Source organism: Macaca thibetana, chromosome 7, assembly GCF_024542745.1.
Source record: "Macaca thibetana thibetana isolate TM-01 chromosome 7, ASM2454274v1, whole genome shotgun sequence".
In the NCBI taxonomy this organism is placed as follows: Eukaryota; Metazoa; Chordata; class Mammalia; order Primates; family Cercopithecidae; genus Macaca; species Macaca thibetana.
Genome location: NC_065584.1, coordinates 110,283,715 through 110,301,799, shown reverse-complemented (window position 1 = coordinate 110,301,799; position 18,085 = coordinate 110,283,715). Strand labels below are relative to the sequence as shown.

At 43.1% G+C, this 18,085-nt stretch overlaps 1 protein-coding gene across 1 annotated transcript in view; it reads left to right on the top strand.

The window, feature by feature from the left end:
- The first annotated feature begins 213 nt into the window (after positions 1-213).
- Positions 214-18,085, top strand: part of GABRG3 (gamma-aminobutyric acid type A receptor subunit gamma3) — a 570,535-nt gene continuing 552,663 nt past the window's right edge. The window contains exons 1-2 of the mRNA XM_050796150.1: positions 214-496; positions 6,164-6,312. Of these exons, the coding sequence (XP_050652107.1) occupies positions 444-496; positions 6,164-6,312 (202 nt within the window). The 5' untranslated portion in view covers positions 214-443. The remainder of the gene's footprint in view (positions 497-6,163; positions 6,313-18,085) is intronic.

Genomic DNA, 18,085 nt, shown 5'->3' with positions numbered 1-18,085 from the left:
CGCGTTGTCAGGCGTGTAATTGGGGAAACTCCTCCCCGCCGGGACCGCCTCAGAGGCGCTGCCAGAGGACAGCCGCCCGCCTGCCCCCGCCTCTCAGCGCGGCGACCGCACAGCGCTCACAGCCCGGCCTGGGCACCCGCGCCCGCTCGCTGCTCCAGGCGGGGTGGGCGGCGCCGCGCCAGGGGGTCCCCGGCGCCCATTGCTCCCCCACCCGGCTGCGCGGACCGGCGCCACTGTGCGGGCGGGGGCGGCGCGCCGCGGGGGGCCGGCGTCCCGTGTGCGTCCCGTGTGCGCCCCGCGGGGGCGCGGCCAGCGCCGGAGTAGGCTCCTGTCCCGCCCGCCGCCAGCAGCCTCGGAGGAAGCCGGGGCAGAGAGGGCCGGCGGGGACGAGGTCCGCGCTGCAGGAAGCCGCGCCCGGCCGAGGCCCCGAGCTCCACGGCACCATGGCCCCGAAGCTGCTGCTCCTCCTCTGCCTGTTCTCGGGCTTGCACGCGCGGTAAGTGGCGCGGGGGCCGCATCCCCGGAGGCCCCGAGCTGGGCGACAGGGCGGCGGGGGGCGCTGTCTGTCGGAGTCCCTGGCGCGCCAGCCGTCGGCTGGGCTGCGGCACGGCGGGCCGGGAGGGGACGGGGAAGGCGGCCCAAACCTCACCTGTCCCAGCTCCCTTAGACTGCTTTCTCCTCTGCAGCCGGGAGTGTGGGGACTCAGATTAATGGCTCGTCTCCTGAGGCTTTTAGGATCTGGTGATTTTAAGGGGTTTTGAAAACCAGGATCATGGGGCAGGGGCCATTTCTGGCTCCTTACCGACCCCTAATTCCCACCTCAGCTGTTTCAGGAGCTCTCACACACACACACTTTGGCTGACATTCTCTGTCATTTCCATCACTCTGAAATTTCCAAGAACCCGGGAACCGTGGTTCTAACTGCCCAGTTTAGACCGGGCTGGAAAGAGCTAATGCATTGGAGGCAGGTGCGGGGGGATTGGGACCAGGTGGGCAGCAGAAAGCCCTGCTTGTCTGAGAGGACTCCCCTGCCAGGTCCTGCAAACACACACACACACGCACACCTACCTACCTTCCAGATCAGCCACTTTCACACACAGGAACACACGCAATCCCACCCCCATAAAGCACGCATGTTGAAATGGATAATAAGGCTTCTGCCTGGTAATGTAAGACATTATCTCACCATAAATTCCGCAACCTTCCTCCCAGCACACCAGCCAGCTAATGGGAGCTTAGAATCACTCCAGAGGAGACTAAGAGGGCGCATGAGGATACGAAGACAGTGGGACCCAAAGGGTTAAACCCTGTTGCTGTAAACACAACTGGAGATTCTGGGTTTAGTTTCTTTAATTCTGTCTCTCTGGCTGGATCTCTGGCTAGAACTTGCCGATTGCCCTGTGATTTAAAAATCGGAGCAGTGTCTGGCTTTCCCCTTTCCCCACCCTAGGAAGCTCAGCGTGCCCCTAGCCCCTAAACCCTCTTGTTTTGACGCTTCTCCATTTCCTGGCTCTGGGAGCCACAGAATCAGAGGGCGTCCTTGCGCGCACAAGCCTGGCCACCATCAGGCCTTTTCATTCATATTTGTGAACTCTCAAGGAGCTAGGAAGACACATGAATAAATCCTGCTAAACATCAAGGGGCCCCCAGTTCTCACTCCTGAACTGGGCAGAGGAGCTTACCCTGAGGGAGGAAGCCCTGGCCCTCCCCCTTACCACTGCTCCTCTTTGCTGAGTTGAGTGTGGAAGCCGACTCCACCGGTGACTCACCGGCAACTCTTTCAAAGAGACAGAGCACTCCTTGGGCCTTTCAGCTGAAGTTTCTTTCTATCTAAAGAGGCAGCTGGTGAAAGAGATGGAAATATGCTTTCTGAGGTTGCTTATTCCTGGTTGTGTCTCTGTTTAGAGACAGAGAGGGAGGTAGACAGCACCAGACATAGCGTTGAGGCCAGCAGTCACATCTCTGCCACCTTTCTATTGCCACCAACTCAAACGAGTGACCAGCCCTTCGGGTTCAGTAATCAACTGTTTAGATCTCTGGATTCTTAACATTCTAAAAGAAACACAGACTATCGTCCTCACTACTGCATGTGCTTAGGAAAATACCTTAGCCTCTGCCTTAAAACAGTCCGGTTACTGGGGATTCCCAAATATACGCAGAATCTCTTGGGATTCTTCATCCTTCCATTCTGCGAAGACAGACATAATGATTTTCATTTGTTCTGTATTTGGGTTGGTTTCCCAGCTTTCATAATAGAGCTTGCAGATCAGTTAAAAAATCCAAATTTTATACTAACTTTATTGCTATATGCCTCTTCTTTGAGAGTGTCTTTGTTCTCTGAATGGGTTGTACAGACATGTGAAGCAATCTGATGTGCAGTGTCATCTTTCAAAACTGTTTTGAATTCGGAGGGGATTCTCATTTGCACTCTGAGTTCCTTCCTGCTGTGGAAGTTCCTTGGATGAGGGTCTGATGTCTGTGCTTTGTGGTGATGGCTCAGCAGCTCCCCAGGAGGGGGCCTCCCCATTTTGACACCCATGGGCTTCATAAAACACACCGATTCCCACTCAGACCTTGGTGATGCCTTAACTGCTTTCTGAGGTTTAGGAACTCCTTTTAATGTTTAAAAATACTTCAGACTTTTTCTCGGTCCTTCTGCTTTAAGCAAAGGTGTAAGACATGAAGATAAGATCTGAGGGTTGAGTTGTTTTTTGACAATGACAATACATCACTGATTTATTTTTAAGAAAAAGCTAATTGCAGTAATGGTGTTTAGGATCCAACAATGCAAGTAACAGTGCTCATAAAGACTATATATAATTCACTTAGAATTTAGGGAAAGAAAATATTTCTGTATTATCCACATTCTAATGGGTCCTCTGAGATGAGATTTCGTTTTCATGAAAGCAAGGATTTTCCTGTGGGCCTGGTGGTCTGGCACTAGCAATGCGAGGCTTCTATTTCATTTTCAGGATTTGAGGGAGAAGGGTGCTCACAGCCCAGGGACCTAGAGCATCTCGGCCTCACTCTTCCCACTGCCTACCCAACCAGGTTACACAGCTGGGGCCCTGATATGCCTCCTGAAGGGGTGGAAGAGAACGTTTCTGCTTTCTTTTTCTTGGTCCCCCTCACTGCCACCTGTACTGGCCTCTAAGGAGGAAGCTCTTGCAATTTCAGGAAAACCCTCTCATCACCACTAGAGGGAGAATTAGGCTTATTAGAATACCTGTAAGTAACTGGAAGTAGTTTTCAAAAACGAAGGCTGCGTATACAGAGAATGATGAAAAGCTGGTTACTGTGCTCGGTTTGTGTGTATGTGACTATCAGGGCCATAGACAATAACAGACTGTGGAGTCTGTGGTCTGGCTCTGTAGTGGTGGGGGTAGGAGAGGGGAGGCGGAGGGGAGGGGAAGAAGAGAGAGGGGAAGAGACAGAGACAGCAGAGAGAGGGAGGAAGGCACCTGGGCTGAATCGCCAAGTGTCCTGAGCATGTTGTGCCAGATTCTGCTGAGATGAGCTACTAGCCTCTCCTCACTGCTGCAGATGCCCTTGCTCTGTAGTGATTTGCCCTATCCTGTGGGCAGTGCTTGATTCCCAGCTATCTAAATGCTTCAACCTGCTCTTTAAGTTTTAAAAAAATTTTGCAAGATGATAAGATTAACATTTCTGATAATACTCCTGATGACACAAAATATTTTAAATTTAAAATTTATTATTATTATTATTATTATTATTGTTTGAGATGGAGTCTTGCTCTGTTGCCCAGGTTGGAGTGCAGTGGCACTATCTCAGCTCACTGCAACCTCTGCCTCCTGGGTTCAAGCAATTCTCCTGCCTCAGCCTCCCGAATGGCCAGGACTACAGGCATGTGCCACCATGCCCAGCTACTTTTTTTGTATTTTTAGTAGAGACAGGGTTGCACGCTGTTGGCCAGGCTGGTCTCGAACTCCTGACCTCAGATGACCCACCCACCTCAGCTTCCCAAAGTGTTGGGATTAGAGGCGTGAACCACCATGCCCGGCCAGATGACATGAAATATTTTTGAGTAACATTTAAAATTCTGTAGTATTACTTGTAAATGTTCACTTTTATAAATAATGAAATGCAACATATTCCTTACTGAATATGTGCCCCACATTTAAAAGTTCCTATCGATCATGAATATCAAATGTGCATAAAAATCAACAGCAATTTATAGTTTCTGTGGATGATTTAATTTAACCTCCTAGCCAATAGGTACTCAGGAAATAGAATTACAGTTTAAGATCAGCCTAGGAAAAACGTAAGTGGGGAAGTCATTCTTTGAGACATACGCCGTATACTCATTGTCAAGATCTCTCGTTTATGTACATGTTCATCCAGGTTTAGACTATCTGGCCAACACTCTAGTCTACATTATGGCTAGTTAACACACTTTAAAAGACTCATGTATATATTACATAAGTATGCATATGTGTATATATGAAGACCTAAATTCAGTAGCAAAAATGAACGTGAAAGTTTATTTTTTTAATTAACATCTTGTTAATTATAGATAATTTAGACAATTCTCAAAATTAAGTTCAAGAAACTTACATCCCAGAGCACAAGTGTCCTGACATGACACTGACATTCTGGCTCCCATGTGGGAAGCTAAACAGAAAAGAGTTCGTATCCAGTCAGGACAAATCTGCCTCCGTGCAGTTTTCAATTCTTTTTATTATTCTCTTCTGTGAAGAGAAAGTTACTAAAGCATGCACACTGACAAACTAGAAAGGAAAAGGTTGGTTTACTTCACATGCTTTCTCGCTAGGGCCAATGGTAGTCTGCCTGGAAGTGCTGCTTTAAGGCAGAAAGAGACTGTCCGCTCTCTAAGCCCATGTGACTATAGTGTTGAGATGGCCTCACTCACTGAGAAAACCAGCTTGTCAAGTACAAGTGTGTGTCAATTATAAACCAATTTTTTTTTTTTTTTTAAACCGAAAACTGAGCTGGGCACAGTGGCTCATGCCTGTAATCCCAGCACTTTGGGAGGCCAAGGCGGGCGGATCACAAGGTCAGGAGATTGAGACCATCCTGGCTAACACGGTGAAACCCCGTCTCTACTAAAAATACAAAAAATTGAGCCAGGAGAATGGCGTGAACCCGGGAGGCGGAGTTTGCAGTGAGCCGACATTGTGCCACTGCACTCCAGCCTGGGCGATAGAGCGAGACTCCATCTCAAAAAAAAAAAGAACAAAACAAACAAACAAACAAACAAAAAAACCGAAAACTGCAGAACCAAAAAAATAAAAAATAAAAATAAAAAAAATTAAAAAGTAAAACTAGCTGGTCAACCTGAGGCCTCTCCATTCAGGCACTCCTGTCAGTGCGTGTCACCCGGGAGAGGAGGCTGTCCAGCTCCTCTCTGCACAAAACAAGCTCAGAGATGCCCAGGCGTTCACTGAGACTCATTTACTAAGAAGTCAGAATGTTGAAGATGTATTCGAAAGCTTAGTTTTTCATGTCTATGTTAGCCTGCTGTGCAGAAGATGAATCAGTTTGTGTTGACCGAGGCGTGTAAGATTGCCAGAGAGTCTTCACTAGTCACCAGCAGACATTTCTGTCCTTGCTTCCAACCTGAGTGCCGGCAAAGCAGACCCCCTCACAATGTCCAAGTGTCTAGACCCCCAGATTCCTGCCTCCAAGAGAAGCACAGAGTCAGACTCAACTATTTTGAATGAGTCCAGTCTGCAAAAGCTAATCTCACCTTCAACTAAAATGAGGTCTTGGTGGTCAGGGGTGGAAACAACGTGATACAATCATCGTATGGAAAACCTCTAGGTTTGTGCCTTGGCCTTCACAGTCTCTCAGGGTGGATTCAAGGGTCGTATTGCCTGCTGGTTAGCCCTCTGGTATTGTTTACCTGCCACGTTGTCTGTAGTTTAACTGGGATGGGGGATGGTCTTGTGACATTTAATAAAAACATACCTTGTTAATAGCAGTAGCATTCTTCCTATGGAATCATTCCTATTTTGTGTTTCTTTCTTTTTTAAAAAAATTTTTCGGGGTTTCATGCGTGTGGTTGGGCTGTGGGTACTGGGGACTTTCTACCCCTTTCATGGTACTTGGATAGGACAAACTTAGGCTCTTCCTAGAGCCATTGCTGCCACTTACTTGTCGCATTTTTGTGCTATAACTCCAGGTCCAGAAAGGTGGAAGAGGATGAATATGAAGATTCGTCATCAAACCAAAAGTGGGTCTTGGCTCCAAAATCCCAAGACACTGATGTGACTCTTATTCTCAACAAGCTGCTAAGAGAATATGATAAAAAGCTGAGGCCGGATATTGGAAGTGAGTGTTGTTTCTTGTTCTTCTGATAGAAAAATATTCTGTAGTGATAGGTTTTAAAGTTTTAACTTTTGAGTAATTGTAAATTCCAAGAGGATGGCAAAGACAGTACAGAAAGGTCTGCTGTACTTGTCACACAATAGATAACTTAGTGGGATACCAAACCAGGAAACTGACGTTGGTGCCATGCAGGAGCATGGCTCTGTGTCATTTTACCCCATGTAGGCTTATGTGACGATCCTTGAAATCAAGATACAGAACCCTCATCAAGCAAAAGTGGATCTTGTATTCCCCTTGCTATCCCTTTACTGTCACATCTGCTTCCTTCCCCCCAATTTCTAACCATTGTCAGCCTCAAATTTGTTCAATTTGTTCTTTATTTACTTTTTATTTATTTACTTTTTGCCACTTTGAGAATGTTACATATATGGAATCATTGGCCTTTTGAGACTGGCTTTTTTTTTTTTTTTTTTTTTTTCCAGCAAAATGATTTTGAGATTCATTCAAGTTGTTACACCTGTCAGTAGTTTGTTCTTTTTTACTGCGGAATATTTGTTCGTGGTATGAGTGTATCACAGCGTCTTTAGCCATTCATCTATTGGGGAACATTTTGATTGTTTCCTGTTTTTGTCTATTGCAAATAAAATGACTGAGCACATTTGTATGCAGGTTTCTACGTGAGCATAAGATTGTATTTTCTGGGATAACTGCCCAGGAGTATGATTGCTGGGTTGTATGGCAGAGTATGTTTAATTGCTTAAGGCACCGTCTTATACACTATTTTTCGTTTCCACCAGCAATATCTGAGAGATCCAGTTTCTCACCAGCAACTAGTATTTCAACTGTTTTTTATGTTAGCTGTTCTAATAGGTGTATATTTAATAGGTTGATATCTCATTGTTGTCTTAATTTGCATTTCCCTAATTGTTAGTGATACTGAACTCCTCTTTTATTTATGTTTTTGCCATCAGTATATCCTTCTCATTGAATTGTCTCTTCATCTTATTTGCCCTTTTAAAAATTGGATTATTTGGTCTTATTTTATTTTTTTACTGCTGAGATTGAGAGTTCTCTATATATCCTAGGTATGATCCTTTATGTCAGATCCATAGCTTGCTTTTAATCCTTTTAATAGCGTCTTTCACAGAGGAAAAGTTTTTAATATTGACAAAATCCAATTTTATTGATTTTTCTTTTATGGAGCATGCTGTTAGAGTATTGTCTAAGAATTCTGTATGAAGCCCTAGCTCTTGAAGATTTTCTCCTTTGTGTTCTTCTGAAAGTTTTATAATTTCATCCCTTACAGTTTAATTTGTTAACTGTTTTGATTTTTATATAAAATCAAAATGTAAGATTTAGATCTAATTTATTTTCCCCCACCCTCCATGGATGCCCAATTACTCCAGCACCATTTGTTGGAGAGACTATCCTTCCTTGACTGAATTGCTTTTATGAAGTTGTCAAAAATCAGCTGACTTGACTGGTGTGGGTTATTCCTGGTTCTTTGTTTCGTTCTGTTTTATCTGTGTGTCTGTCACTTTGTCTATACCCACATTTTTTATTACCATAGCTGTATTATGTCTTCAAATTTTATCAAGTAATTCAACCTCTTCATTCTTCCTTTTCAACATTAACTCATCTTAACTTCTTATAGTTCATATGCTTTTCGATATAAATTTTAGAATAATTTTTTCTGTAACTACAGAAAAATCCTGCTGGGATTTGGTAGGAGTTTGTTAAGTGTAGGTATCAATCTGGAAAGAACTGGCGTCTCCACTATGTTGCATCTTCCAATCCGTGCATATGATAGGTCTTTTCATTATTTAAACCTTCTTTATGTTCTTACATCATTATATCAGTGGTTTCTAGTTTTCAAGAGATATGTCCTGAATGTATTTTGTTAGATTTATGACAAAGTATTATTTTTTGGAGTGATTGTGAATAGTACTGTATTTTCACATTTCATTTTGCCTGTGTTAGTCTAGTATAGTAAATACAATTGATTTTGGTATGTTGATGTGTTCTCTGACTTGCTGAACTTATTAGTAATAGAAGTTTGGGACTTTTTTTTGGTTTTGTTTTGGTAGGTTCCTTGGCATTTTCTATGTAAACCATCATTGTCATCTGCAAATAGGGAGAGTGTTCATTCTTGCTCTCCAATCTGGGTATCTTTTATTTATTTTTTCTTGCCTGTTGCCCTGGCTAGAACTCCCAGCACTATGTTGAACAGCAGTGGTGTGAATGGACATCTCTGTCTTGTTCCAGATCTTGGGGCAAAGCCTTCAGTCTTTTCCCATGAAGTGTGGTGTTAGCTGGTGGTATTTTGTACATGTTCTTTATCCACTTGAGAAAGTTCTGTCTATTCCTAGTTTTCTGATACATTAAAAAAAAGTTTCACGATACTTAAAAAATCATGAATGGGCCTTGAATTTCACCAAAGGCTTCCTTTTACTGCATCAGTTGGTATGATTATATGATTATTTCTTCAGTCTGTCAATACGGTGGATTATATTAATTGATTTTCAAATATTGAATCAGTATGGTATCCCTGGAGTAAATCCCACTTAGTCATGGTGTTTAATAATACTCTTTTAAGGCCGGGCGCGGTGGCTCAAGCCTGTAATCCCAGCACTTTGGGAGGCCGAGACGGGCGGATCACAACGTCAGGAGATCGAGACCATCCTGGCTAACACAGCGAAACCCCGTCTCTACTAAAAATACAAAGAACTAGCCGGGCAAGGTGGCGGCGCCTGTAGTCCCAGCTACTCAGGTGGCTGAGGCAGGAGAATGGCGTAAATCCGGGAGGTGGAGCTTGCAGTGAACTGAGATCCGGCCACTGCACTCCAGCCTGGGCAACAGAGCAAGACTCCGTCTCAAAAAAAAAAAACAAAAAACCTCTTTTAAAAACCTCCTTTTGTATATTGCTGAATTCTATTTGCTAATATTTTGTTAAGGATTTTTGCATTTCCATGTTTAAGGGACTATTTTTTCTGTCTTGGGTAATAGGAGCTTTATACAATGGGTTGGGAAGTACTCCCTCATCTTCGGTTTTCTAGAAGAGATTATATAAGGGTTTGTGTTGATTCTTTAAATGTTTGATAAAATTCTCCAGTGATACCCTCTGGGCCAGGAGATTTCTTTTCTGGGAGTTTTTTTCATTTCCTTAATAAGTCTATTCAAATGATCACTTTCATATTAAAGTTGTGGTGATTTTTTCAAGAAATTGATCCATTTCTTTTAAGTTGTCAAATTTATGTGTGTAGCATTGTTCATGATATTCCCTCATCATCTTTTGTGATGTCTGTAGGACCTATAATAATATCCCTGCTTCATTTCTGATACTGGTGACTGGTGTCATCTTCCTTTTTTTGTCAGTCTTGCTAGAGGTTTATTTTATTGACCTTTTTAAAGAACCAACTTTTTGTGTGGTACTTTTTCTGTTATTTTTGTTCCCAATGACATCAGTTTTGCTTTTATACTTATTATTTCCTTTATTTTTCTTGCTTTGGGCTTATTTTGGTTTTCTTCTTTTTGAAGTAGAACTTAGAGTCTTTGATTTGAGACTATTATTTTCTTATGTAAGGAACTTTTCCTTTCTGTAATTCTTTAACTTCATCCCATGAATTTTGTTATGTCATATTTTCATTTTCATTCAGTTCAATGTGTTTTTAAATTTCCCTTGAAATTTTTTGCTTTAACTCATGAATTATTTAGAAGCCTGTTTCGTAGGGGAACAGCAGACACTGGGGCCTATTTGAGGGTGGAGGATTGGAGGAGGGAAAGGATCAGGAAATATAACTAATGGGTACTTGGCTAATTACCTGAGTGATAAAATAATGTGTACAACAAACCTCCATGACATGAGTTTATCTATATAAGAAATCTGCACATGTACCCCTGAAGTTAAAATAAAAGTTTAAAAAAAAAAAACAAAAAAAACCAAGCTTGGTCTCATAGAGAACTTTCATCCCAATAAGGACGTGATTTTTCAACTGAAAAACATTCCCAAATTTTACTCTTGAAGAGGGAGATCGATCATTGTGTTTTAGGTTTTGAAATGGAATTGTTTCCAAATTTTGACTTTTGTGAATAAAAGTGCTGTGAACATTTCTGTACAAAAAAAGAGAAGTGTGTTTTTAGTTTCCAAGTACTTGGACATATTCCTATTGTATGTTATGGATTTCTAGCCTGATTCCACTATGATCAGAGAATATACTCTATATGAGTTTAATTCTTTTAAATGTGTTAATGTTTGATTTGCCATCCAGGATATGGTCTATCTTGGCAAATGCTCCATGGCCTTGAAAAGAGTATGTATCCTGCCATCAGTGGATGGACTGGATCCTGTTGTCTGAATGTGTTGTTCAGTTCTATATCCTTGCCTATTTTCTGTCTAGTTTTCTATGGATTATTTGAATAGATTGACAATTGATAGATCAAAAAGTAGATTCTGACCCAAGAGAGCAGTGGTATATTTGGCCAGGAGGGAAGTGGCACATACAATTGCTGGTACAGGCACTCACAGGCCTTGTGGTGACCGTAAGGGGAAGGGGAAGGGGGGATTGCAGCAGACACACCATCGGTGGGATGTGCCTGACCGTGGCTTGCTGTTTCTCTTCCGGGAGGCTCCACTGCCTGACAGCTTGCTAGTGCTCACACTGCCCAGGCACACTGTCCCTCCATTTTTCCAAGCCCAGGACTCCAGCATGTCTGTAGCAGGATCTAGAACTATGCTGGTTCCAATAGCCATAGAATTTCAAAATCCATGTGTGTAGTGTGGGAGACTGTGAAGATGCGTGTCTAGTGCAGTGTTGGAGAAATGTCATCCTTCATGCCTCAGTCGCCTCTCCCATGCAATGAAGGAGAGGGACTAAAATGACTCTTAACTTTCCTTCCAGCTTTAAAATATTTCGTCAGAGTGATATATCTAAATTCCCATTGCACAAGTTCACAAATTCAATTGTCATCATGGTGTTTGCATCCTAATGAGATAGAAAATCTTTCCAGTGTGAAAAGTGTGTGGCAATTCTGCATTTATATGGAAAGAGATGCTTTAGAATATGTTACCAGTTTCCTCCTTGATTGTCAGATGCTGCTCAGTCAGAGAGCAAAGATACACAAGACTGGTTCCTTGCCTCTCTGGATAAGCTAAGTCCAGTTGGAAGTTCATGTATCCTGTGGTAGGCTACAGGGAAGCATCTTCCTTGTGGTATCACTGGACACCCCGTGGGTCCCCTGAGGTAGAGCTCCAACCCACTGTCTTCAAACCCAGATCTCTCTGGCTCTACAGCAAGATGATTTGACCATTGCATTATTTGTAGAAAACTCAAGGCAAGCCTATTCAAAAATATTCCCTGCACCCCGGCAATGCAGCGCTTGCAAGAAGATATACCAAGGTGCTGCCATGTGCAACAGGCAAGCGAAATTCACAGTCCTAGAGATTTTATTTTTCCATTGTGTACACAAGGAATTGTGAATTTCCCAAATAAAACAGCGTATGTATACACCAAGAGCAAGTGTTCATTTCAAAGAAGGCAACTCCCCTAAAGCATCTTGTCATTTAGTCCTCATAAGTCATCATCACAGGTGAGAACATGCTCTGTGCTTTGTGAGTGAAAAGATTTTTAACAAACAACTAAACATAAAGTCAGGAGGCAGGATGCTCCTCTTTGGTTTCGTGACTTTAACGTTCCACAGTGAACACTGTCCGGTCCTTGGGGCAGCAGAGGGGGCTGATGAAAGCACCCATGATCACTGGGACAAATTACGACTTGTCTTCCTGTCTCATTTAAATGCTAAATCACAACTGATTGGCAGAACCCAGCAACTTGATGATATTCAATCAGAAAACAGAGTCACTGCCCGAGAACAGCTCTTCTCGTAAAAGATGCTGAATTAGAAACCATTTTCTTTCATGGCTCAGAAGGGCTCTGCTTTAAAAGAGAACTTCCTATAAACATCTGAATCCCTTTTCTTTTCTCATGACTTTCTTTTCTTCCCAATCTAGCCAATTTCATTTGCTGTAACCATCAGGCCTTCTCATCCCTCATCAAGGTGCCGTGAACTCATATGTACATAATGTGCTGTACATGGATTCACTGTTAGTTTGTGGGAGAGGCCAGCTCATCGCTCACCTCCTTTACATCCCCGTCCCTGGCACACCTTGGGAGCCCCCGAGAGGCTCTCCATATTTGCGTTCTTCTGATGGCGAGAGACGAGAGAGGGGAAGTCTCCAGATAGCACTTAGGAGTAGATGGTAGAAAGTAGACTCCCACTTTCGTCTAAATTAACCTCTTTAATTTGAAACTCTTGAAAGTTGCACTTTGCTTCTCAGATAAAAGACCAAGCCCCTTAAAATGACATAAAGATGGAAGGCTGAGGCAGGAAGATTACTTGAGCCCAGGAGTTCGAGACCAGCCTGATCAACATAGAGACCTTGTCTCTACAAAAAAAAAAAAAAAAAAAAAAAAAAAGAAAGAAAGAAAAAGAAAAAAAAAATTAGCCAGGTGTGGTGGTACACGCCTGTGGTCCCAGCTACTTGGGAGGCTGAGGCAGGAGCATGGCTTGAGTCCAGGAGTTCAAGGCTGCAGTGAGCGATGACTGCACCACTGCACTCCAGCCTGGGAGATGGTGCAAGAACCTGTCTCTAAAAGGAAAATAATTTTAAAAAGACATAAAGAGACAAGCCTGAAGCCTCAAACTATTATCTGTTTCTTTTCTGCTTCTTCACTACCGTTTCCTGACTCTGTGAATCACGTGCCCAGTACTTCAGGGACACTAGACCTCCTGTTTTCTCCTTCTGGACCCTTGATTTTGCTGCCGTCCTGGCCCGTTACCCCCTCTCCCCGCCCCTGCCCCCGCCCCCGTCTGTGCTGAGCTCATACCATGCTTGTCTTCGAGCCTCGTTGTCGCCCCCTACAGGAAGCCCTCCCTCATTTCGTGTCCCTTCCCCGCCTCCCCACTGCGGTGCTGAGTTTCTCCTAGCATCAGTGTTTTCATCTTTGAAATGAGGATAATACATTTTGAAGGACTGTCTTGAGGCTAATGTGGTATGGTGTGACCGTGAACAGTTTCTACAACAGTGTTGTGTACTTTCCACAGTGTACAGCTGAGGACTGGTCTTCTTTTCCCTCTAGGGTGCCGTTTCCAATTCCTATCTATGGAGGCATCCATGTATGTTGGCATCTCCCAGCGTACGTGGTCCAGCTCCTGCACAGCGATCCGTCATCAGGAAACAATTGTGCATCACTGTTATTTTTAACAACAAATAGATGGGATTTAATAGACTCGTTCGTTCATGTTGCATGGAAGTAAGAAATCTGCATGGAATCCTCTAATTAGTTTTCATAATCTGAATTCTGATCATTATGTTTTAAAAATAATGACTACTCTCCTAGACGTTATTTCTTCTCAACTAACTTCTAAACTATGGATGTATCTGTTTTAGTTCCCCTTCTTTATCCATCGCTTTAAGTAATGCTTCAGTCCTGTCCTTAGCTGGTTCAGGGTGATGTAGGGTATCATTTATCTCGGAACAGATCTTGTCACATGAGCTGGGAAAGGCTGGTGGAGGATAAACCTTTTAATAAGAAAATCGCGAAAAGGAAGAGAAATGACCTAAGTGAATTTCACTTCCTTTGGGGTTTCAAGAAAGTTGAACCACTCTCCTGAAAACAGATGATTGGAGAATACAGATTCCATCCCCAGTATGTGGGCAATCAATCTGTGCCAAATATGGTCGTGCCGGGAAAAATAAAAGGTTACATATTGGCTTTTAAAGGTGGATAGACACTTTGTGGAGTTCTGGGCGATGCTGACCGATGGGTTCGCCGAATCCAGCAAAACATCTGAATCATCTTCTCTTGGCTGTATCAATGACTAGAGGGCTTCTTTGGGTGTTTGCATATCTGAACTTCTGTTCCAGGCTTTTCTAAAATGCATTTTCCCTGTTCAGTTGAAACTTCTGCTAAATATGGCATAAGAATATTCAGTATGTGCTGAAGCTGGTTGCATGGTGAGGAGGTGAGGTGTGTTATGGCTGCAGCATGGCAGGAGACCCCAGCCTCCTCCGCTGCTGTGGCTGCCCACACACCCAACCTGGGCAGGGGCACTGGAGGAAGGTGCCACCAGGGCTTGCTTTCTTCCAGCTTTCCAGGCTGGACATGACACCAGGCACTGACTCAGGATAGCTGAGGTGATGCAGACAACTCCCTGCTGGGCAGTGCGAGAGGAATCCCTGCCCGTTCCTGGAGGAGGAAGGGAAAACAGAAAATGACCGAAGAGTGGGGCTGTGTCCCCCAAATGGGTCAGGAGTTAGTTTTGTTGCAGATACTAGGTTTTAAGACAACTAAAAGCAATAAAGTGTGGGCCTTGAAGGCTAATTTTTAAACGAGTCTTTTTGTGCAGCTCCTTGATGTCTTTCAGTGAAAAATTATAAGCACGGTTGAGTTGCCATAGAACTCTAGGCTGGGAGCTGAAGGAGCACCGGTCACAGGTGGGCCACCTCCGAGAGGACTGGATTAGCCAGCGGAAAGCAGACGAAGCCCCCCTACCTGCATTTTTCTGAGCTGGTCTTGGTGTAAATGGAATAACCTCGCCATGCCCCGCCACAGGGTTTTGAGAGATTAGATTGGAACACCCTGTTTGAGTGAATTTCGGAGTGTGTGAAGGGCCATACAAAGAACCAGATGTATGATTAAGATATTATGATAATTAAGGCATACAACAGCCCTTCATCCTGATTGTTTCCGTATTTTAAGAAAAATAGGAGACACAGTGTTTTAATCCAAAGGAGTAAAGTACAAATGCCGCAGGGTAGGTGAAGGAAGTGGGAGTTGGAGGTAGAGTGTGGGATATTTTGAGGTCCCTCAATCCACTGTGTCCTGATGACTCACCATCTAGGTGCTCCAGGCTGGTGGCTGCTTTCTGGACCACATTCTGACTCAGTGAGTCAAACCAACCTTTTCCTTCTCCATGCACATCTGGTAACTGTGTCAGCTGTTCAAGTAGTTCAGCCTGGCCAGTCCTCACCTGAAATCCACGGCCCACCGTGCAGACCAATGACTTGTCATTTACCAGCAATTACTGTATATCCAGAAAATAATTCAAATGTATTCACTCCACTCTCGGAACAGATGTAGGAGGAGAGGAAACAGACATTCTTAATTGCTGTGCTTGAAGTAAAAGCTATTACTGTAGAGTTGGTTAACTGATTCTCTCACAAAGTTAATTCAAATGCATAAGGGAGGTGGAGAATAAATTCTGTTCAGAAATTATACCTGTCATCTCCAGGAGAGACTAAGTAGACATCCAGAGGCCGCCGGGTTAAGACCTCAGCTTGACACAGGTTGGCGGCTGAACTTTCCCCGCATCTTCCTCACCACGTTGGACAGTTGACCTTTCACACACACACCTGAGTACCTGGGATTGCACCATGCCCCTCCTATCGCGGTAGGGGCTCCATGAGACAGTGCTGTGTTGGAGCCCACCCATGCACTTCACAGTTCATTAAAAATATGTGCTGGTTTTCAAAAATAGGGAATATATAATGAGGTTTCAGCATGTAAGTATTTTATTTTTTCTTATATGCTGTTTGGCAAATAACTCAGGTGACATGTCCTGAAGTATAATCTAGTGACTGGTCTTGATTTGAATATTCAGCTCAGTTCATAGAATAACAAATGGTCTGTTTCTTATGTTTATTCATTACTGCTCCAGGAATTGAGCAGTGTGGATTAGAAAGTGTTTGAGTGGGAAAAGATCTGGACTCACATAATGAGTTCTGCCACCAGTTACCAGCAGGTTTCAGAATGAAAGAGACAGCCTCACTGGCCCACAGGTTTCTGTCTCTAAATGAGATGATTAAACCTATATCCAAGTCCTGCTGTAAGAATTACAGGTAATGCACTTTGGGAGACCTAGGCGGGTGGATCACAAGGTCAGGAGACCGAGACCATCCCGGCTAACACAGTGAAACCCCGTCTCTACTAAAAATACAAAAAAATTGGCTGGGTGTGGTGGTGGACACCTGTAGTCCCAGCTGCTTGGGAGGCTGAGGCAGGAGAATGGCTGAACCCGGAAGGCGGAGCTTGCAGTGAGCCGAGATCGCGCCACTGCACTCCAGCCTGGGCGACAGAGTGAGACTCTGTCTCACAAAAAAAATAAAAATAAAAAAGAAAAAAAAAGAATTCCAGGTGATGGTACCTGGCCCATAATTCATAAGGTGGCAGGGGGTGGCAGGTGCCTTCCATACTTCCCAGCGCCACACACTGCTTTTTCGGGTTGGTTTACGTGTACCGGAATAGAGCCCTTAGAGGACTGTCCTAAACGCTTTGTCTTACTGTTTAAAAGTCAGCTGTCTGACTTTCATCAGTCCGTTATTAACATCCCTATCCAAGACATCTTACAGATACTCTGATGAAGTATTACTGTGCCTATACTGATCAGATTATTGTTCTCATAACCCATAGTTCAAGGACCAATGTAGACAAAGAGATCGTAGTTTCCTAGGATATCATGGTTTGAAGGGATTCTAAAGGACATCTAGTCCAACAGTTCACAAACCCGGCATTGCGTTGGATCCACCCGAAGAGCTAGAAGTCAGAGCCCAACCCCAAGAATTACTGAATCGGAATAGTTATTCTGTTTTCTAGTTCCTTGATTTCCACTTTGATACACTGTTCTTCTGCTTACTTTGTGTTTCATGCATTGTTTTTCTAGTTTTTAGGTAGAAGATGAAGGCATTGATTTGAGATGTTCTTTTCTAGTTTTCATATTTAGTGTCATTAATTTTCTCCTGTGTATTACCTTATTAGCATCCTACAGATTTCAGTGTTTTAATTTCACTTACATTCAATAAAAAATAGCTCCTAATTTTCATTTTGATGTCTTCTTTCACCAATGGAGTATTTAGATGTGTGGTATTTATGTTTCAAATACTTGAGGTTATTCCAGATATCATTCAGTTATTGATTTCTAATTTAATTACACTGTGCTCAAAGAACATACTCTGAATAACATAAATCCTTTTAAGCTTATTGAGAGCTGTTTTATGGCACAGACTATGGTCGCTCATGCTGTGTACTTGGAAAGAATGTATATTCCACCGTTGTTAGCCTGAGTGTTTCATAAATTAGACAAATTAGGTGAAGTTGGTTTGTACTTTAGTTGAAGTCTACTTGCTGCTTTTCTATTTCTATTAGTTATTGAGAGTGAGATTTTGATATTTCTAGCAATAACTGTAGCTGTATTTTTTTTTCGTTCTATCGGTGTTTGAGTCATGAATTTTGAAGCCTTGTTACGAGGGGTAAATGCATTTAGGATTTTTATGTTTTCTTAATTGACCACTTTATCATTGTATAATGAAAGTCTTTATACCTAGCAATATTCTTTGCTATGAAATCTCCTTTGTCAGATGTTAAAATAGCCACTTCAGCTTTTCTTTGACTAGTGTTAGTATGGTATATACATCTTTCCATCCTTTTACTTTTAACCTATGTTTGTCTTTATGTTTAAAATGCGTTTCTTGCAGATGACATATCGGTGAATCTTGCCTTTAAAAAAAAAAAACCCAATCTAACAATCTCTGCCTTTAAATTGGAGTCTTTAGAGCATTTATATTTACTGTTGCTATTGATGTAGTTCGATTTCAGTTTACGATCTTTTTTTTTTTTTTTTTTTTTTTTTTTTTTTGAGATGGAGTCTCGCTCTGCCGCCCAGGCTGGAGTGCAGTGGCCGGATCTCAGCTCACTGCAAGCTCCGCCTCCCGGGTTTACGC